The sequence below is a fragment of the Salvelinus sp. IW2-2015 genome, linkage group LG28 (assembly GCF_002910315.2).
Source record: "Salvelinus sp. IW2-2015 linkage group LG28, ASM291031v2, whole genome shotgun sequence".
Lineage (NCBI taxonomy): Eukaryota > Metazoa > Chordata > Actinopteri > Salmoniformes > Salmonidae > Salvelinus > Salvelinus sp. IW2-2015.
Window position 1 is genome coordinate 1,663,690 of NC_036868.1, and position 16,026 is coordinate 1,679,715.

General features: G+C 42.1%; 1 protein-coding gene across 1 annotated transcript in view; it reads right to left on the minus strand.

Annotated features, from left to right (window-relative positions):
- The window catches only part of LOC111954055 (kinesin-like protein KIF26A), an 87,787-nt gene that overhangs the window by 5,799 nt on the left and 65,962 nt on the right, over positions 1-16,026 (minus strand). The window contains exon 3 of the mRNA XM_023973552.2: positions 6,144-6,608. Coding sequence (XP_023829320.1) covers positions 6,144-6,608 — 465 coding nt within the window. The remainder of the gene's footprint in view (positions 1-6,143; positions 6,609-16,026) is intronic.

Consider the following 16,026-nt stretch of genomic DNA (forward strand, 5'->3'; position numbering starts at 1 on the left):
AGAAAACACTCTGAAGTTTCTAAAACTGTTTGAATGACGTCTGTGAGTATAACAGAACTCATATGGCAGGCAAAAACCTGAGAAAAAATCCAACCAGGAAGTGGGAAATCTGAGGTTTGTAGATTTTCAAGTATATGCCTATCCAAGATACAGTGTAAATTTGGTCCGATTGCACTTCCTAAGGCTTCCACTAGATGTCAACAGTCTTTTGACTAAGGGGTCTGGCAGAATGCCATGAGCTAAYTCACGCGCGCTGCYTTCCCTTTCATTTCTAAAGACAAAGGAATTGTCRGGTTGGAATATTATTGAAGATTTATGATAAAAACATCCTAAAGATTGATTCTATACATCGTTTGACATGTTTCTACGAACTGTAATGGAACTGTTTTGACTTTTCGTCTGGACTAAGTGCCTGCGCCTTGTGAATTTGGATTTGTGAACTAAACGCGCAAACAGAAAGGAGGTATTTGGACATAAATTATGGACTTTATCGAACAAAACAAACATTTATTGTGGAACTGGGATTCCTGGGAGTGCATTCCGATGAAGATCATCAAAGGTAAGTGAATATTTATAATGCTATTTSTGACTTCTGTTGACTCCACAACATGACGGGTATCTGTATGGCTTGTTTTGGTGGCTGAGCGCTGTACTCAGATTATTCCATGGTGTGCTTTCGCTGTAAAGCTTTTTTGAAATCTGACACAGCGGTTGCATTAAGGAGAAGTATATCTTTAAGGGGAAAGTWATCTAAAAGTAACTGAATGTAATCAGATTATGTTACTYATTTTGGGTAATCCAAAAWTTATGTTAGTGATTACAATTTTYGACGGGTAACTAGTAACTGTAACGGATTACATTTAGAAAGTAACGTACCCAACCCTGGAGGTGTGCAATATTGGCACGGCTGTTCCGGGGCAGACCCAGGCACTGATGACAGCGGGAAGGTCACTCTGGGCAACAGAGTGCTCACGAAATGTGATGCCTATGGGACTAATTGAGAGGGAGGAACCCTACAGTGTGCCTGCCATCGGGTTGGCTCAAAGGGACCTGTTGGTGATTTGAAGCAGAAAGCTAAACAACTTTCTTTGTCGATCAAACCTTTCACAGTTTGTGAGGCTGTTTGTCTGCACCTGGTTTTCAACATTGTGCAAAAAATACATCTTTGATCAGCAGTTCACCCTCTTGATCCTTTTCTGCTTGTCAACTAAGTCTGATTTAAATCCCAGGTGTAGGCTACAAAATAAAAATGTAACTAATAATATAGCTTGCTTTGTTGGTATGTGTCTAGTCCTTCTCTGTTCCCCAGTAATCAAACATTTTAGTCTTAGTAAATTCAATGTTTAGTGAATGGAACAATTTATTTGATGGAAAATGCTTATATTCGTCTAATAATACTCCTATATCTGTCTGTATATTTCAGCATGGTATACTGAAATGACTACAGATCCTTCTCTGAATCCCCATCTTTGATCGTGTCCTTCATAATCAGAGCCCAGTCCAAAATGGGGGAAGGCAGTGAAGCGTGAGGTGTGCCCACTCCTCCACTCAACCCAAGCCAAGCCTCCCAGATGGATGTCAGACGTGCTTATTCACCTCAGGTGAGAACCAGGTCCCATCTGTCAGCACAGAGAGGAGGGAGGCATGATCCTGGCTTCCTTTTCCTTTGTGTTCTCTTCCATTTGTCCTTCCCTTGTTTCTCTCAGTCTCAACATAAACCAACACCTTTCCCTCTCCTCCGAGAATTTGGTGAGTCACTTTTCTGGTAAGGGCAGCATTCGAAGGCTGCAGACGGCATTGAACCATCTGGCTCGGCCGAATGGGGTGGTGTCTCCTTAGAGCGTTACTGACACGTCTCCTTGTCTCCAGTGCCCTCGCCTACCTCCTCCCTAATTAAATCAAGTACCCATCTTTCTTTCTCAGGCCTCCCAAATCCTATGGCTTCTGTAGTGTTCTGAGTTATTTTGCTTGAAATGGGAGGAGAACATTTTGAAATTAACAGCCCACACACAGGCATATACACCCTTCTAGTACCGGGTCGGATCCCGTTTGCCTCAAGAACAGCCTGAATTATTCGGTGCATTCTATAAGGTGTCGGYAATGTTCCACAGGGATGTTGGTCCATGCTGAAGCGATGGTATCATGCAGTTGCTACAGATTGGATGGCGGTGCATTCATGCCTACGAACAGCCCATTCCATCTCATCCCAAAGATGCTCTATTGGGTTGAGGTCTGGGGACTGACCAGGCCACTCAGGTAAACTGAATTCGCTGTTATGTTCCATGCAATGTTTTTCCACTCTTTTTCCTGGTTGTTGTTTTTAGCTGATAGGAGTGGAACCGGGTGTGGTCGTCTGCTGCAATTGCCCATCCGTGACGAGGATCGACGAGTTGTGCATTCCGAGATGCCGTGCTCACACCACTGTTGTAGTGCGCTGTTATTTATCTGTTTGTGGCCCGCCTGTTAGCTTGCACGATTCTTGCCACTCTCCTTTGACCTCTCTCATCAACGAGCTGTTTTGGCTCAAAGGATCACCGCTGGCTGGATGTTTTGTGTTTGTTGCATCATTCTCGGTAAACTCTAGACACTGTCCTGGGTGAAAAGTCCAGGAGAACGGCCGTTTCTGAGATACTGGATCCGGCGCGCATAGCAACGGCGATAATACCACGCTCAAAGTCACAGGTTACTCATTTTGCCCATTTTAACACTCAATAGAACAGTAACTGAATGTCTTGATGCCTGCCTGCCTGCTTTATATAGCAAGCCACGGCCACTTGACTCACTGTCTGTAGGAGCAATCCATTTTCGTGAACGAGTGGTGTACCTAAAAACTGTCCTGTGAGTGTAGATCAGGACACACACACACACACACACACACACACACACACACACACACACACACACACACACACACAACACACACACACACACACAACACACACACCACAACACACACACACACACACACACACACACCACACACACACACACACACACACACACACACACACCACACCACCCCACACCCACCACACAAGAACACACACACACACACCCCACCCACCCACAGACACATCCCGCAGCTACTCACGTACACGCAACCACATGGCCACAGACACACCCGTGGCTACTCACGTACACACACCCACATGACCCCCACCCACCCACTCACAGACACACACACCTGCCATACGTCCACTGAAAGGTCCCTACAGGGGCACTCAATTCTCTGAGGTGTCCAACTCAGGTTTTTGTATAATTGGGATGCGATGTGCCAGCTCAAGGTCTAATTGCTTTCAGACACCGAGAAGGAATAAGGGGATACGATTGGCTGCCTTAAGCGGCACACGTTCAATCAAAAGCATTAGCTGTCCAACTCTTGGCAGCACAGAGGCACTTGTTGACATTGGAGGGAGTGGATGCTAACAGATACACAGAAAATAAACATTGAGAACAGATTGCCTGTAAGTCCCAACAGCATAGCAAATGAGCATACAACATACTTAGGATCATTATTATACAATACATACTAGGTGGATATACATACTGGGTGGATACACATTCATATTCTGTTTTCAAAAGGAGACAAATCTTTTCTTAGGTTTTTAGAGCACACATTGGGATATCAGGTGAGATGTTAAGAGACAAAATACATTATTAAAGGTATCTGACTGGGTAGAGAGGTTCCAAAGAGGAAGAGGAGAAGCGAGAGGTTTCACTTTTGCCAAAATCTGTCCAAAATAAGCCATATGAGCTTATTTTGGACCTAAACTTGTCACCTGCCTTCCCGCCTTTGGGACAATGACTCCCATTGTTGGGGCGGAGACAAGAGCATCTCGTCCTTATATACAGATCTCTGGTATATCCGCTGTAAAACAAGCTCTGACCAGAGGCTACCATGAGGCATAGAGGTCAGCCCTCACTGAAAACTATTGTAGCTGTCAATCGACACAAAAGACAGAAGATAAGCCAATCAGAGCTGTTCTCTGGTCCATCAGTCGTCTCGATGTCATCCTCCACACCCAAATCGTCCAATCAATCAAACCACTCAGTTTCTCATCCGTTTCTTCTCTTCAATCAAGAGAAATTGGCATGAATCCCATTCTGACCCACAGCCTCCTCCCCCACTTCGCCGCAACACGCACTTAATGCCGTTGTCCAGCACTTCACAAATCTCACCCGCGATCAATAGCGACCATTCTCTCTGTAGATTCTACAATGACCTCAGACAACATTTGCATATCCAATCCTCTCCCCATTGATTTCTGGCCCTCATTACAACCCCATTACAAACAGGACTGTGATGCCTAATCTATAGGAGTGCCTCTATGGAGCGGTATACAGTTAGCATGGTTATGCTTTCAGTGTCTGAAACAAATCCAGACTCACTTGGCATGGGGGCTCGTGGCGGCCAGGAGGTCATTCCCGTGTTCCCAAGTTTAATCAGCCCATCACTGGAGTTGGGAGTTAGTTGGCACATCGATGGATGGTACTTGTGTGGCGGTGAGGTCAACAATGGCCCTCATCAGCATGATAATCCTACCGCATTGAGATGACCTAATGTTCAATCTCCGGGTAGGAAGGTCAAGTGGTGTTTGGAAGGCTGTGATACCGGCTCGGAGGGTATTGTGCTTAGAGTGGGCAATCTGCTTGTTTAATGACTTCTGATGCAGCCTTGGGGTGTACTTTATTGTCATGGCCAACATCTATCTACCTGGGTTTACCTAGGACTGACTGGACTGCCATCACAGGAGATTGGTGGCACCTTAATTGGTGAGGACGGGCTCGTGGTAATGGCTGGAGCGGAATAAGTAGAATGGTGTCAAATACATAAAACACATGGTTTGATGTCATTCCATTCGCTCCGTTCCAGACATTATTTTGAGCCGTCCTCCCCTCAACAGCCTCCACCTACTGCAATCCTTTTTCATGGGGATGAAGTCCGTCACTTGAATTGGCACTAACCAAACAACCTTTTGAGTTGTTTATAAGAAGAGTGTAAAAAGGAAGCTGAACTGAGTTGCCTCCGGTGATATGAACCTCAGCTTTGTTTACCTTCTGTATTCCTCAGTGGACTGTGAGTCAGAGGGGATGGCATTTTAGTTTCGTACAGGCTAGATGATGTAGTGGTGTGTTAATTTAATTACGCCAATATACGGATAGTTAATTTTTCTAGATCAGATAATGTCCTGAGAGGGATGCCCAAAACAGTACAAGGTGGATTAAAAGTTATCTGACTATCTACTATGCATGATTATTCTGCTATGAACGGAGTAGGAGGTAAATGTTAAAAAGTTAATCTCTAAAATAAGTGATATGACAGAGACTCCCAACTCCACTGTTTCTATTGAGCTATGAGCAGGCACCTGCCTTGACACTGGTCATGTCGCCCCCGAGTCCTGATTAACACCCCAAATGACATCATCAGAGGGTGACATCTCATTCAGGCAGATGAAGGCCCCCTGTGGTGGCAGCCCTGTCATGCCACTTAACTGGAGTGGTATTCAAGACACCTCAACCTTGAACTAGGAGTGCGAATCATGATGATATGATTATAGGGCCAGCCATAAAATTGACACTGGGTCGTTTAATGAAGCCTAATAAATAAGTGGCCTGAAAAAAATTACATAAACTACAGTAGTTTCAGTCAAATACACACTATTCCAGAGAGATGGCAATGTCATGCTTGGCAACCAAACTCCTAACAGAAGCCATGGATGGAGAAATAAGTCCTTTCCCGTTGACTCTGGTCACAACTCTTAACTCTTTCTAGAGTCACAGCAATTCAAATTGTTCTGCGTTGCCAAGGTAACAGCAAAACCAAGGTCTTTTCTCAGACCTGAATGGTTTTGTAATAGCACATGGAGTATAAAAAAAGTAGAAGTGTTACCGTGCAGCACTAACCAAAGTGAATGAAAATGGTAGCCATTCTTAAATGAAAATGGAGGACAAATTCAAGGTGTCTTTTTTTGCCAAAAAAACTATGCATTTCGGCTTTGCTAGGTGTTGCTAGGTAGCTTTCAGACGAAAGACAAACACAGGTCTGAATACATTTCAGAATGTTTAAAAGACCGAAACTGTATGAATGAAGTCTAGCCCAAAATACTCTAACCTAAAGAAAACAAAAGAGAATATGAACTTACCACAGCAGAATGAGGATGATGATCCCTCCTGACACGAGAGACTCTCCACACTCCCTCCAGAAAGTGCTGTGGTATAGGAGTCACCGTGGACTTGGACCCTCCCATGTAGCTGCTCTGGATCCCACCCCAACCCTGGAGTCCCCCCCTGAACCTTTCCCCAGGAATCTGATCATAGAACCTGGGTGGCTGCTTGGCTGGCGAGTCCTCCATGGACCAGTCCTGGCAGGGTAGGGTGACCACGCTGTGGGCGGCAGGGCTGGGGGTCAGCCCTGAGGAGAAGGCTCCAGGATGCAGGTCGGGCATGTCTCCGGTGAGGCCCAAGGCTTTCTGCAGGGCCAGGCGTCTCAGTTGGTGAAGGGCAGTGCCACAGACCTGGCAGGTGCTGTCCTCTCTAGCATACGGGCCCCTATGTGGACACTGGAGGTGCTGGAGCTTGTCAAACAGGAACACGGCGAAGCCCGGGTCCTATGGAGAAACAACGAGATTAGAGTCAACCCACGAGTCAGATCTCAAATATTCAGGTTTGTACAAGATCTAACCATTTCTCTTATCTCTGATATGCCATACTGCTACTTATTCGAAAACATATATTGCAGTATTCTATTAAAAGACAAACACATTACATAGCCTACATACATGTAAGCAGACACACACAGGCTCCAGGCGGATACCATCACAGAGGAGTGCACACCATCAAGAGCTAGGGTAGTCATGACTACCATATCCACTGATCAACTCAATGAAAGATGGGTATCCAAGAGTCTCAACGAATACAACATAGCTTCAGGAAACAGCTGTATAAGGATGTTAGTGATGCGCGGGTTGAGTCATAACCTGCAGTTCCCGTGGATATGGGTCATGAAATATTGAGAGAAAACAATGCATTGAAAATCCATAAATGTACAACTCTTGTTCAATTCATATCTATAGGCTACATTGAGGTTTTTCTTTCATTATTTTTATCTGTGCGTAGTCTAAGTTTTAAGGCCTAACTGTAGCGCACCAAATACACGGCAATTGACAAATAATTTGGGGCAGAAAAAGTTTACGTTGATCCACTGAGGCAAAAAGGAAAAAAGAGTTTAATTCAATAAGAGAAAAGCTGCGAAATAGAGAGTTTAAAATAAATTGAAGGGAGGGCTAGAACAGTAGCCTAATGTTTGGGAAAGATTTGGTGAAGTGGTAAAATAGAATGATAGCAGTGTCGACTATGTCACGTGTGGTGATTGTGAGGCGCCATACACATTTGAGATTCACAAGAGCAGGACTTCAAAATGACGCGTCAACGGAACTGTACTGTTCAGATGGGTTGAATGGAATAGTAGCCGAACTGAAATCTTGACGCTGACTGTAACCTCTCACATAGTCTAATATAATATTAACTCCTGCAGAATTAAGTATTTCTTGCAGTGAAATTATGTACCAAATGTACATTTTAACTCGGGAAAAGGAGTGGAGAAATATAATTTATTTAATTCAGCATCTTGAGAGAATGAATGTGCGGTTAGGGACCATCTGTAAAGGTGCTACCCTTAATCTGCATCATAAAAACGGATAGTATTTCAACCACGGTTACGGACTGTCTGTAAAGGCACTATCTTAATCTGCATCATAAAAGCTGATAGTATTTTAGCCACTTAAATGTACATGTTGGGTAGTTTTCACAGCTTTTATTTCCTTAAAACCAGTGAAACTGATGTAATTTTTTGAGTTTTTAATTTTCTCCCCGGTCCCTAAACATCTTTGCTGCCCGAGAGAAGCAGAGATGAAAGATAAAACTTTACAGATGTCAACTAGATTGAAGCATTCATTCTATTGATTTATGACATTATTCTGGTGAGCAAGGATTCATTTAGTCTTCTAGGGCAAGAAGTATTAAAAGAAGAGAAGCAGCAAGCCCTGAATTTTGCACTGAGTAAAGGGTCTGAAACCTTATGTAAATAAGGTATTTCTGTTTTTTATTTGTAATAAATTTGCTAACATTTATAAAAACCTGTTTTTCGCTTTGTTATTATGGGGTATTATGTGTAGATTGATCAATTTTAGAATAAGGCTGCAACGTAACAAAATGTGGAAAAAGTCAAGGGGTCTGAATACTTTCTGAATGCACTATACTTGCCGGCTACCACCCGGTACTCAGCCCTGCACCTTAGGGACTGCTTCCCTTTGTGCATAGTCATTTAACACTGGACACTTTAATAATGTTTACATACTGCTTTACCCACTTCATACAGTATGCATTGGACTAGTAACCGAAAGGTTGCAAGATCGAATCCCCGAGCTGACAAGGTAAAAATCTGTCGTTCTGCCCCTGGACAAGGCAGTTAACCAACTGTTCCCAGGCCGTCATTGAAAATAAGAATTTGTTCTTAACTGACTTGCCCAGTTAAATAAAGGTAAAATAAATAAATACAAAATAAAGTACAGTACCTTCAGAAAGTATTCATACCCCTTGACTTACGCCACATTTTGTTGTGTTACAGTCTGAAATCAAAATGTATAAAATACATGTTTCTCACCCATCTACACACAATACCCCATAATGACAAAGTGAAAACATGTTTTTAGAAATGCTTGCAAATTTATTGAAAATGAAATAAAAAAATATCTAATTTACAAAAGTATTCACACCCCTGAGTCAATACATAGAGTTAGAATCACCTTTGGCAGCGATGACATCTGTGAGTCTTCCTGGGTAAGTCTCTAAGATCTTTGCACACCTGGATTGTACAATATTTGCACATTATTCTTCAAAAAATTCTTCAAGATCTGTCAAGTTGGTTGTTGATCATTGCTAGACAGCCATTTGCAAGTCTTGCCATAGATTTTCAAGACGATTTCAGTCAAAATTGTAACTAGGCCACTCGGGAACATTCAATGTCGTCTTGGTAAGCAACTCCAGTGTATATCTGGCCTTGTGTTTTAGGTTATTGTCCTGCTGAAATGTGAATTTGTCTCCCAGTGTCTGTTGGAAAACAGACTGAACCAGGTTTTCCTCTAGGATTTTGCCTGTGCTTAGCTCTATTAAATTTATTTTTATCCTAAAACACTCCCTAGTCCTTGCCGATGACAAGAATACCCATAACATGATGCAGCCAKRYCCATGCTTGAAAATATGAAGAGTTGTAATGATGTGCGCTGAGAGTCGGGAAGCAAGTTCAGGGTGAGAGTGTTTTAATAATAAAAGTAAAATAACACAAAACAAGAAAACACGAACAACGCACAGAACTGACACAGGAACAGAAACAATGACGACTAGGGAAGAGACCAAAGGGAGTGACATATATAGGGTAGGTTATCAAGGAGGTGATGGAGTCCAAGTGAGTGTCATTATGCGCCTAACGCTGGTGACAGGTGTGCGCCCTAACGAGGAGCCTGGTGACCTAGAGGCAGGAGAGGGTGCACACGTGACAAGAGTGGTTCTCAGTGATGTGTTGTATTGGATTTCCCCCAAACATAACGCTGTGTGTTAAGGACATAAACTTAATTTCTTTGCCAAATTTATTGCAATTTTACTTTAGTGCCTTATTGCATACAGGATGCATGTTTTGGAATATTTTTATTCTATACAGGCTTCCACTCTGTCATTTAGATTAGCATTGTGGAGTAACTACAATGTTGTTGATCCATCTTCAGTTTTCTCCTATCACAGCCATCACAGTCAAATCTGTAACTGTTTTAAAGTAACCATTGGCCTCACGGTGAAATCCCTGAGCGGTTTCCTTCCTCTCCGGCAACTGAGTTAGGAAGGAAGCCTGTAACTTTGTAGTGACTGGCTGTATTGATACACCATTCAAAGTGTAATTAATAACTTCACCATGCTCAAAGGGATATTCAATGTCTGCTTTTTTTTACCCATCTACCAATATGTGCCCTTGTTTGTGAGGCACTGGACAACTTCACTGTTATATGTGGTTCAATCTGTGTTTGAAAATGACTGCTCAACTGAGGGACCTTACAGATAATTGTCTGTGTGGCGTACAGAGATGAGGTAGTCATAAACAAATCATGTTAAACACTATTATTGCACACAGAGTGAGTCCATACAATTTATTATGTGACTTATTAAGAAAATATTTACTCCTGAACTTATCTAGGCTTGCCATAAGAAAGGGGTTGATTACTTATTGACTCAAGACATTTCAGCTTTTCATTTTTAATAAATTTGTTAAAAAAAAAATATATATAATTTTACTTTGACATTATGGGATATTGTGTGTAGGACAGTGACACAACATCTCAACTTAATTCATTTTACATTCAGGCTGTAACACAACAAAATGTGGAAAAGGTGAAGGGGATACTTTCTGAAGGCTCTGTATATACTGTATTAGAGTCAAGGATCATCCTAAATAACTACTGCTGTACTCACCTTTTTTAAATTAATATAATAATACTAATGTCTATACACACCATCATATACATACTTATATTGCTCGTTCTAATATTTCAAAATMTCTTAATTCCTTTCTTTTTCTTTAAAAAAAATAATATTTGTATTGTTTAGGTATTACTGCACTGTTGGAGCTAGGAACATAATCATTTTGTTACACCCACAATAACATCTGCAAAATATGTGTACGTGACCAATACAAATGTATTTGATGTATCTAATTATAGAGAAGTTGACTAACCAAAATGTTGGAAAACATAAGCAGAGACATAGACCTAAAAGTCTGTCAAAAAATCTCTCCGCCATCTCTGACTGTACAGCGCATTTTCTATATCTGCAGATGGTTAATAGTAAATGCGGGCAAGTGAAGGTGAACAAACATCTGACCCGCACATCACTAAAGGACGTTACTCTAACAGAAAACTGTTCAGACCAAGACATTTAGAGCCTACCTAAGGGCTCAGATTGGTAAAAAAAGAATCCCTCCTTAGCAGAAAAGATAGGATGAGGCAGAGAGAAAGGATAGAACACGCAACAAAGATTTTTTGCTCAAAGGTTTCCTTCCTTGATGGGTGGTGTAAGATATCTGCAGGGGTAAATATGAATGTGAGCCAAGAGAAAGACCTGAAAAACACCCGCTGTACTGTACTACCTTAACATGTGATTGAGAACATCTTTTTACAGAATAGGGTAGTTCAACAATGTCTAGTAATATCAACACAACAGGTTGTTGAGTACTCATGAGGGATAGATTACTGAACTCATCGCTAGACACCTTTTATAAAGGAAATAAATGCAGCTGAACACATCTATTACCATCACCAACACTCAAACACTGTGAGTGAAATGTTTCCCTTTCAAATCATTATTCAAACACCTTCCCAAGAAGTTCTGATTCTGAACAGTGACTCCCACATCTGAGCGAACTTGAACGCACACTGAACTCACGACAGCTGCTCGCAGTACCTCAACAACACACAATGCACAACTCCTCTATCCTCGCACTGGACATTGTATAAAAGTTGATTTAAGGTTGGTAATAAACTGTGCTTGGCCCTGCCTGCGGTTGTGTCTCAGGCGTGGGTGCAGGGGCGGGAGCGGGAGTTCCCCTCCTATATGTCACTGATGTTTATGTTGTGTTGGAGTGAGCCGGAGGTCAGGAGCAGAAAGAGCCATCCTCAGCAACAGCGCTCGGTGATTGAGTGCTTTTGTCTGGGGCAGCGGAGCATGGGAGTGGGCTGACAGGGGGTTGGGGTCTGGTGGACAGGCTTTGCCAGATGCTGCAATCTATTCAAGGTTCCAGGGAGCTCTGCGTTCCAACAACCTGTTCGTTATCTGACTTTGATCACTTTTTGGGATAAAAAAAAATTACCATTATTGAGAATGTCTCTCGTGTTTTTGTGCACAATGTCATGCCAGAGGAATGAGTGGTTCTTCTGAAAGAGACAGCCTTATCACACGAGACACGACTGGTGGATGAGAAACCAAATACAATGGGACCCAAACAAAAAAAAAGGCAAATTGAGTTAGTTATTGCCTTCTGTCTGGAGTCTGGACTCAAATTCTTGTATATCAGTTCTTGTGTGTCTGTATGGTAATGCATAACAAGCACTGGTGTGTCTGTATGGTAGTGCATAACAAGCACTGGTGTGTCGGTATGGTAATGCATAACAAACATTTCCCGTAACAATGATACAAAACGGTCTGGCTTTTGTCAGTCTATAATCTACGTTTTAACAGCTGTCGAGCTTCTAAAAGTCCTGCACACAGATGTAAGCTCCCGGTAAGACCCAGAGTCTCTCAAAGACCATCCACCCTCCCCCCTGACTCATCAATACCCACTTGTGTAGAGCAGGCCCAAAAACAATACCATTGGAAGGTCTTCTCACTTTGTCCAGAGATTTAAGAGCATGCTGTTGGCTGTGGTTCCTACTGTCAAAATGGATGTCGGAGTCCTTTGCCAGGAGAAAGAGCAGGGTTGTGACCTCCCTTTGTAATGAGTCAATGCCTTTGAATGGGAGCATATCTCCATGTCTCTACTCCGTGCGCTGGGCCCTGCATGCCCATTGACCCAGACCCGGGTGGCAGTAGCCAGGCACACTTTGGAAACACTCCAGACAAGAGGCTTTTGTGGGGAACGTTGCGATAGTTTACAACCCCAAACCTGCTCATCATTGCCTTTGTCTCACGGCCCATTGAAAGAGACAGACTGTGGAGTCTGTTAAGAGGTGAGGGTAAAGGTGTAATATTGTACATCTGTTTGAAGGGATACCAAAGACGTGAGTGACGTTGTTCAACAAGTGTCAGTGACGCTGTCAACGGTGGCGGTGCTGAAACATGGTTTCCACATTTGAACTGACACAAGACAGTCCAATATTATCATTCTAATATCACACTAATATTGAAAGGATAGTTATTAGCAGAGTACACCTCTTGAAATAATCCCATTTCTATGCCTTCTGGAGGAAGCGTCCTTAATGAATTTACACCATGGGAGTTAACTTGTAAAACAACCAGGGGAGAATGACTTATGGTTATTGATGACAGTGTCACCTGTGTAGAGAATGAGAGCTGCAGTACTGTCACCTGGGTTAGGAGTGGCTTCACTTTATAGATCTCTCTGAAGAGGATACACCTGTGTTCAAACAGTATTGAAAGTTATGCTCAGACATACATACAAATACTGTGTGTAAACTGTATAGGTTTCTGACTACAGTGATATGATAGGGGACAAAGAGATGTTTCTGATTACAGTGATATGACAGGGACTAAGAGAAGACTACTGTTTCCAACATACATTCCATCCCAGTCTTCATGTTCTCTGCATTCTGTCCGCTTCCTTCTCTTTACAAACAGACCAGAGGGGAAATAGTAGGTCTACACTATACAGCAGCAAATTCTAATCTATACTTTCTCACACAAGTGTGTCTCCTGCACAGTTTATGGACTTCCTACCACAGCCTGTTGAGTTAAGCCGTTATTAACTAGCCACACAATGCAGCCATGTTTTCTTAAACTCCTAACGCCTACACATACAAATACGGGTACCGCGTCGTTAACAGTCGATGCCCAGGGTGCTTAAACAACAAAACAATGGTGTTTCCCCTTTCTCCCTTCTCCTAATGCTTGAGAAACTGTTGAGACAGACGTGACTATTCTTTCTAAATTGGTCCCTGGTACCATACAGCCGCCTATGAGGGTACAGTGGTTCTACAGTGGACCAGCTGGAGTCTGTGCGACTTCTAACCTCCTTGCCCCTTACTTTCCCACAGGTACTGAGAGAGCTTGGCCTATTGTGAGGCCAACAGAATGACCTTTTGCATGTTTTATCAGATGTAGAGATGGAGGTCAGGAAACCAGAATAATAGCCCTATCTTATACCACACAAAGCCCAAATACTTTCTTCCCCCAAAAATCAATACATACATTTTTTTGGGGTGGGGGGGTCAATTGGTTATAAACAAAACGAAAGTATGAAATATAAATACCAGTAGCATATGGAATATTGATAAAGAGCATGGAAACATTTTGATTGGAGAGCTGTCTTTACAACTGAATAACCTATATGTAAAAGTTATACAAATGTACAATAATACTTGCTCTACTTTTTCTAAAGTTTGATCACATTTTTCCATCATAGTCCTTGTTCCAGACATAGTCCTTGTTATAGAAACATATCATTTGTAAAAAAAAAACACATGCATAAATAGTATGTACAGTTGAAGTTGGAGGTTTACATACACTTAGGTTGGAGCCATTAAAACTCGTTTTTCAACCACTCCACAAATGTCTTGTTAACAAACTATAGTTTTGGCAAGTCGGTTAGYACATCTACTTTGTGCATGACACAAGTKATTTTTCCAACAATTGTTTACAGACAGATTATTTCACTTATAATTCACTGTATCACAATTCCAGTGGGTCAGAAGTTTACATACACTAAGTTGACTGTGCCTTTAAACAGGTTGGAAAATTCCAGGCCTACCTTCAAACTCAGTGCCTCTTTGCTTGACATCATGGGAAAATCAAAAGAAATCAGCCAAGACCTCAGAAAAAAATGTGTAGACATCCACAAGTCTGGCTCATCCTTGGGAGCAATTTCCAAATGCTTGAAGGTACCACGRTRATCTGTACAAACAATAGTACGCAAGTATAAACGACATGGGACCACGCAGCCGTCATACCGCTCAGGAAGGAGACGCATTCTGTCTCCTAGAGATGAGCGTACTTTGGTGCGAAAAGTGCAAATCAATCCCAGAACAACAGCAAAAGACCTTGTGAAGATGCTGGAGGAAACAAGTACAAAAGTATCTATATCCACAGTAAAACAAGTCATATATCGACATAACCTTGAAAGCCCGCTCAGCAAGGAAGAAGCCACTGCTCCAAATCCGCCATAAAAAAGCCAGACTACAATTTGCAACTGCACATGGGGACAAAGATGGGACTTTTTGGAGAAATGTCCTCTGGTCTGATGAAACAAAAATAGCCATAATGACCATCATTATGTTTGGGGGAAAAAGGGGGCGGCTTGCAAGCCGAAGAACACCATCCCAACTGTGAAAAACTGAGATTAAATGTATTTGACTAAGGTGTATGTAAACTTCCAACTTCAACTATATATATATATATACACACACACACATTTATATACACATATTCACATTTATTTACACGTATAGAGCCATAGGCCTTTATACTAGGATTGCATTCAACTGTGATCATTATTGCACATGGCAGTGCATATGGTTCAGCACGTGGAAGGATCATTTCCCACCAAAATGTAATTTATAACATGTTTGAACATGGATAACTAAGTACACTTAAGCAATGAGGCCCGAGGGGGCAGCAACACACATTCATAAACACATATACACATTTATATACACATATACACATTTATTTACATGTATAGAGCCATAGGCCTTTATACTACATTTACATATCATTTAAGAAATCAAAGAAATCAGCCAAGACCTCAGAAAAAAATGTGTAGACATCCACAAGTCTGGCTCATCCTTGGGAGCAATTTCCAATGCTTGAAGGTACCACGTACCTTGAAGGTACCACATTTATTTACATGTATAGAGCCATAGGCCTTTATACTAGGATTGCATTCAACTGTGTCATTATTGCAATGGCAGTGCATATGGTTCAGCACGTGGAAGGATCATTCCACCAAAATGTAATTTAACAATGTTTGAACATGGATAACTAAGTACTTAAGCAATGAGGCCCGAGGGGGGTGGCATACGGCAAATATACCACAGCTAACGGCTGTTCTTGCGCACAACACACCAGCCCTTAGCCGTGGTATATTGGCCATATACCACAAACCCCGAGGTGCCTTATTGCTATTATAAACTGGTTACAAACATAATTAGAGAAGTAAAAATAAATTGTTTGTCATACCATGGTATATGGTCTGATATACCACAGCTGTCAGCCAATCAGCATTCAGGGCTCGAACCACCAATTTAAATATAGTTT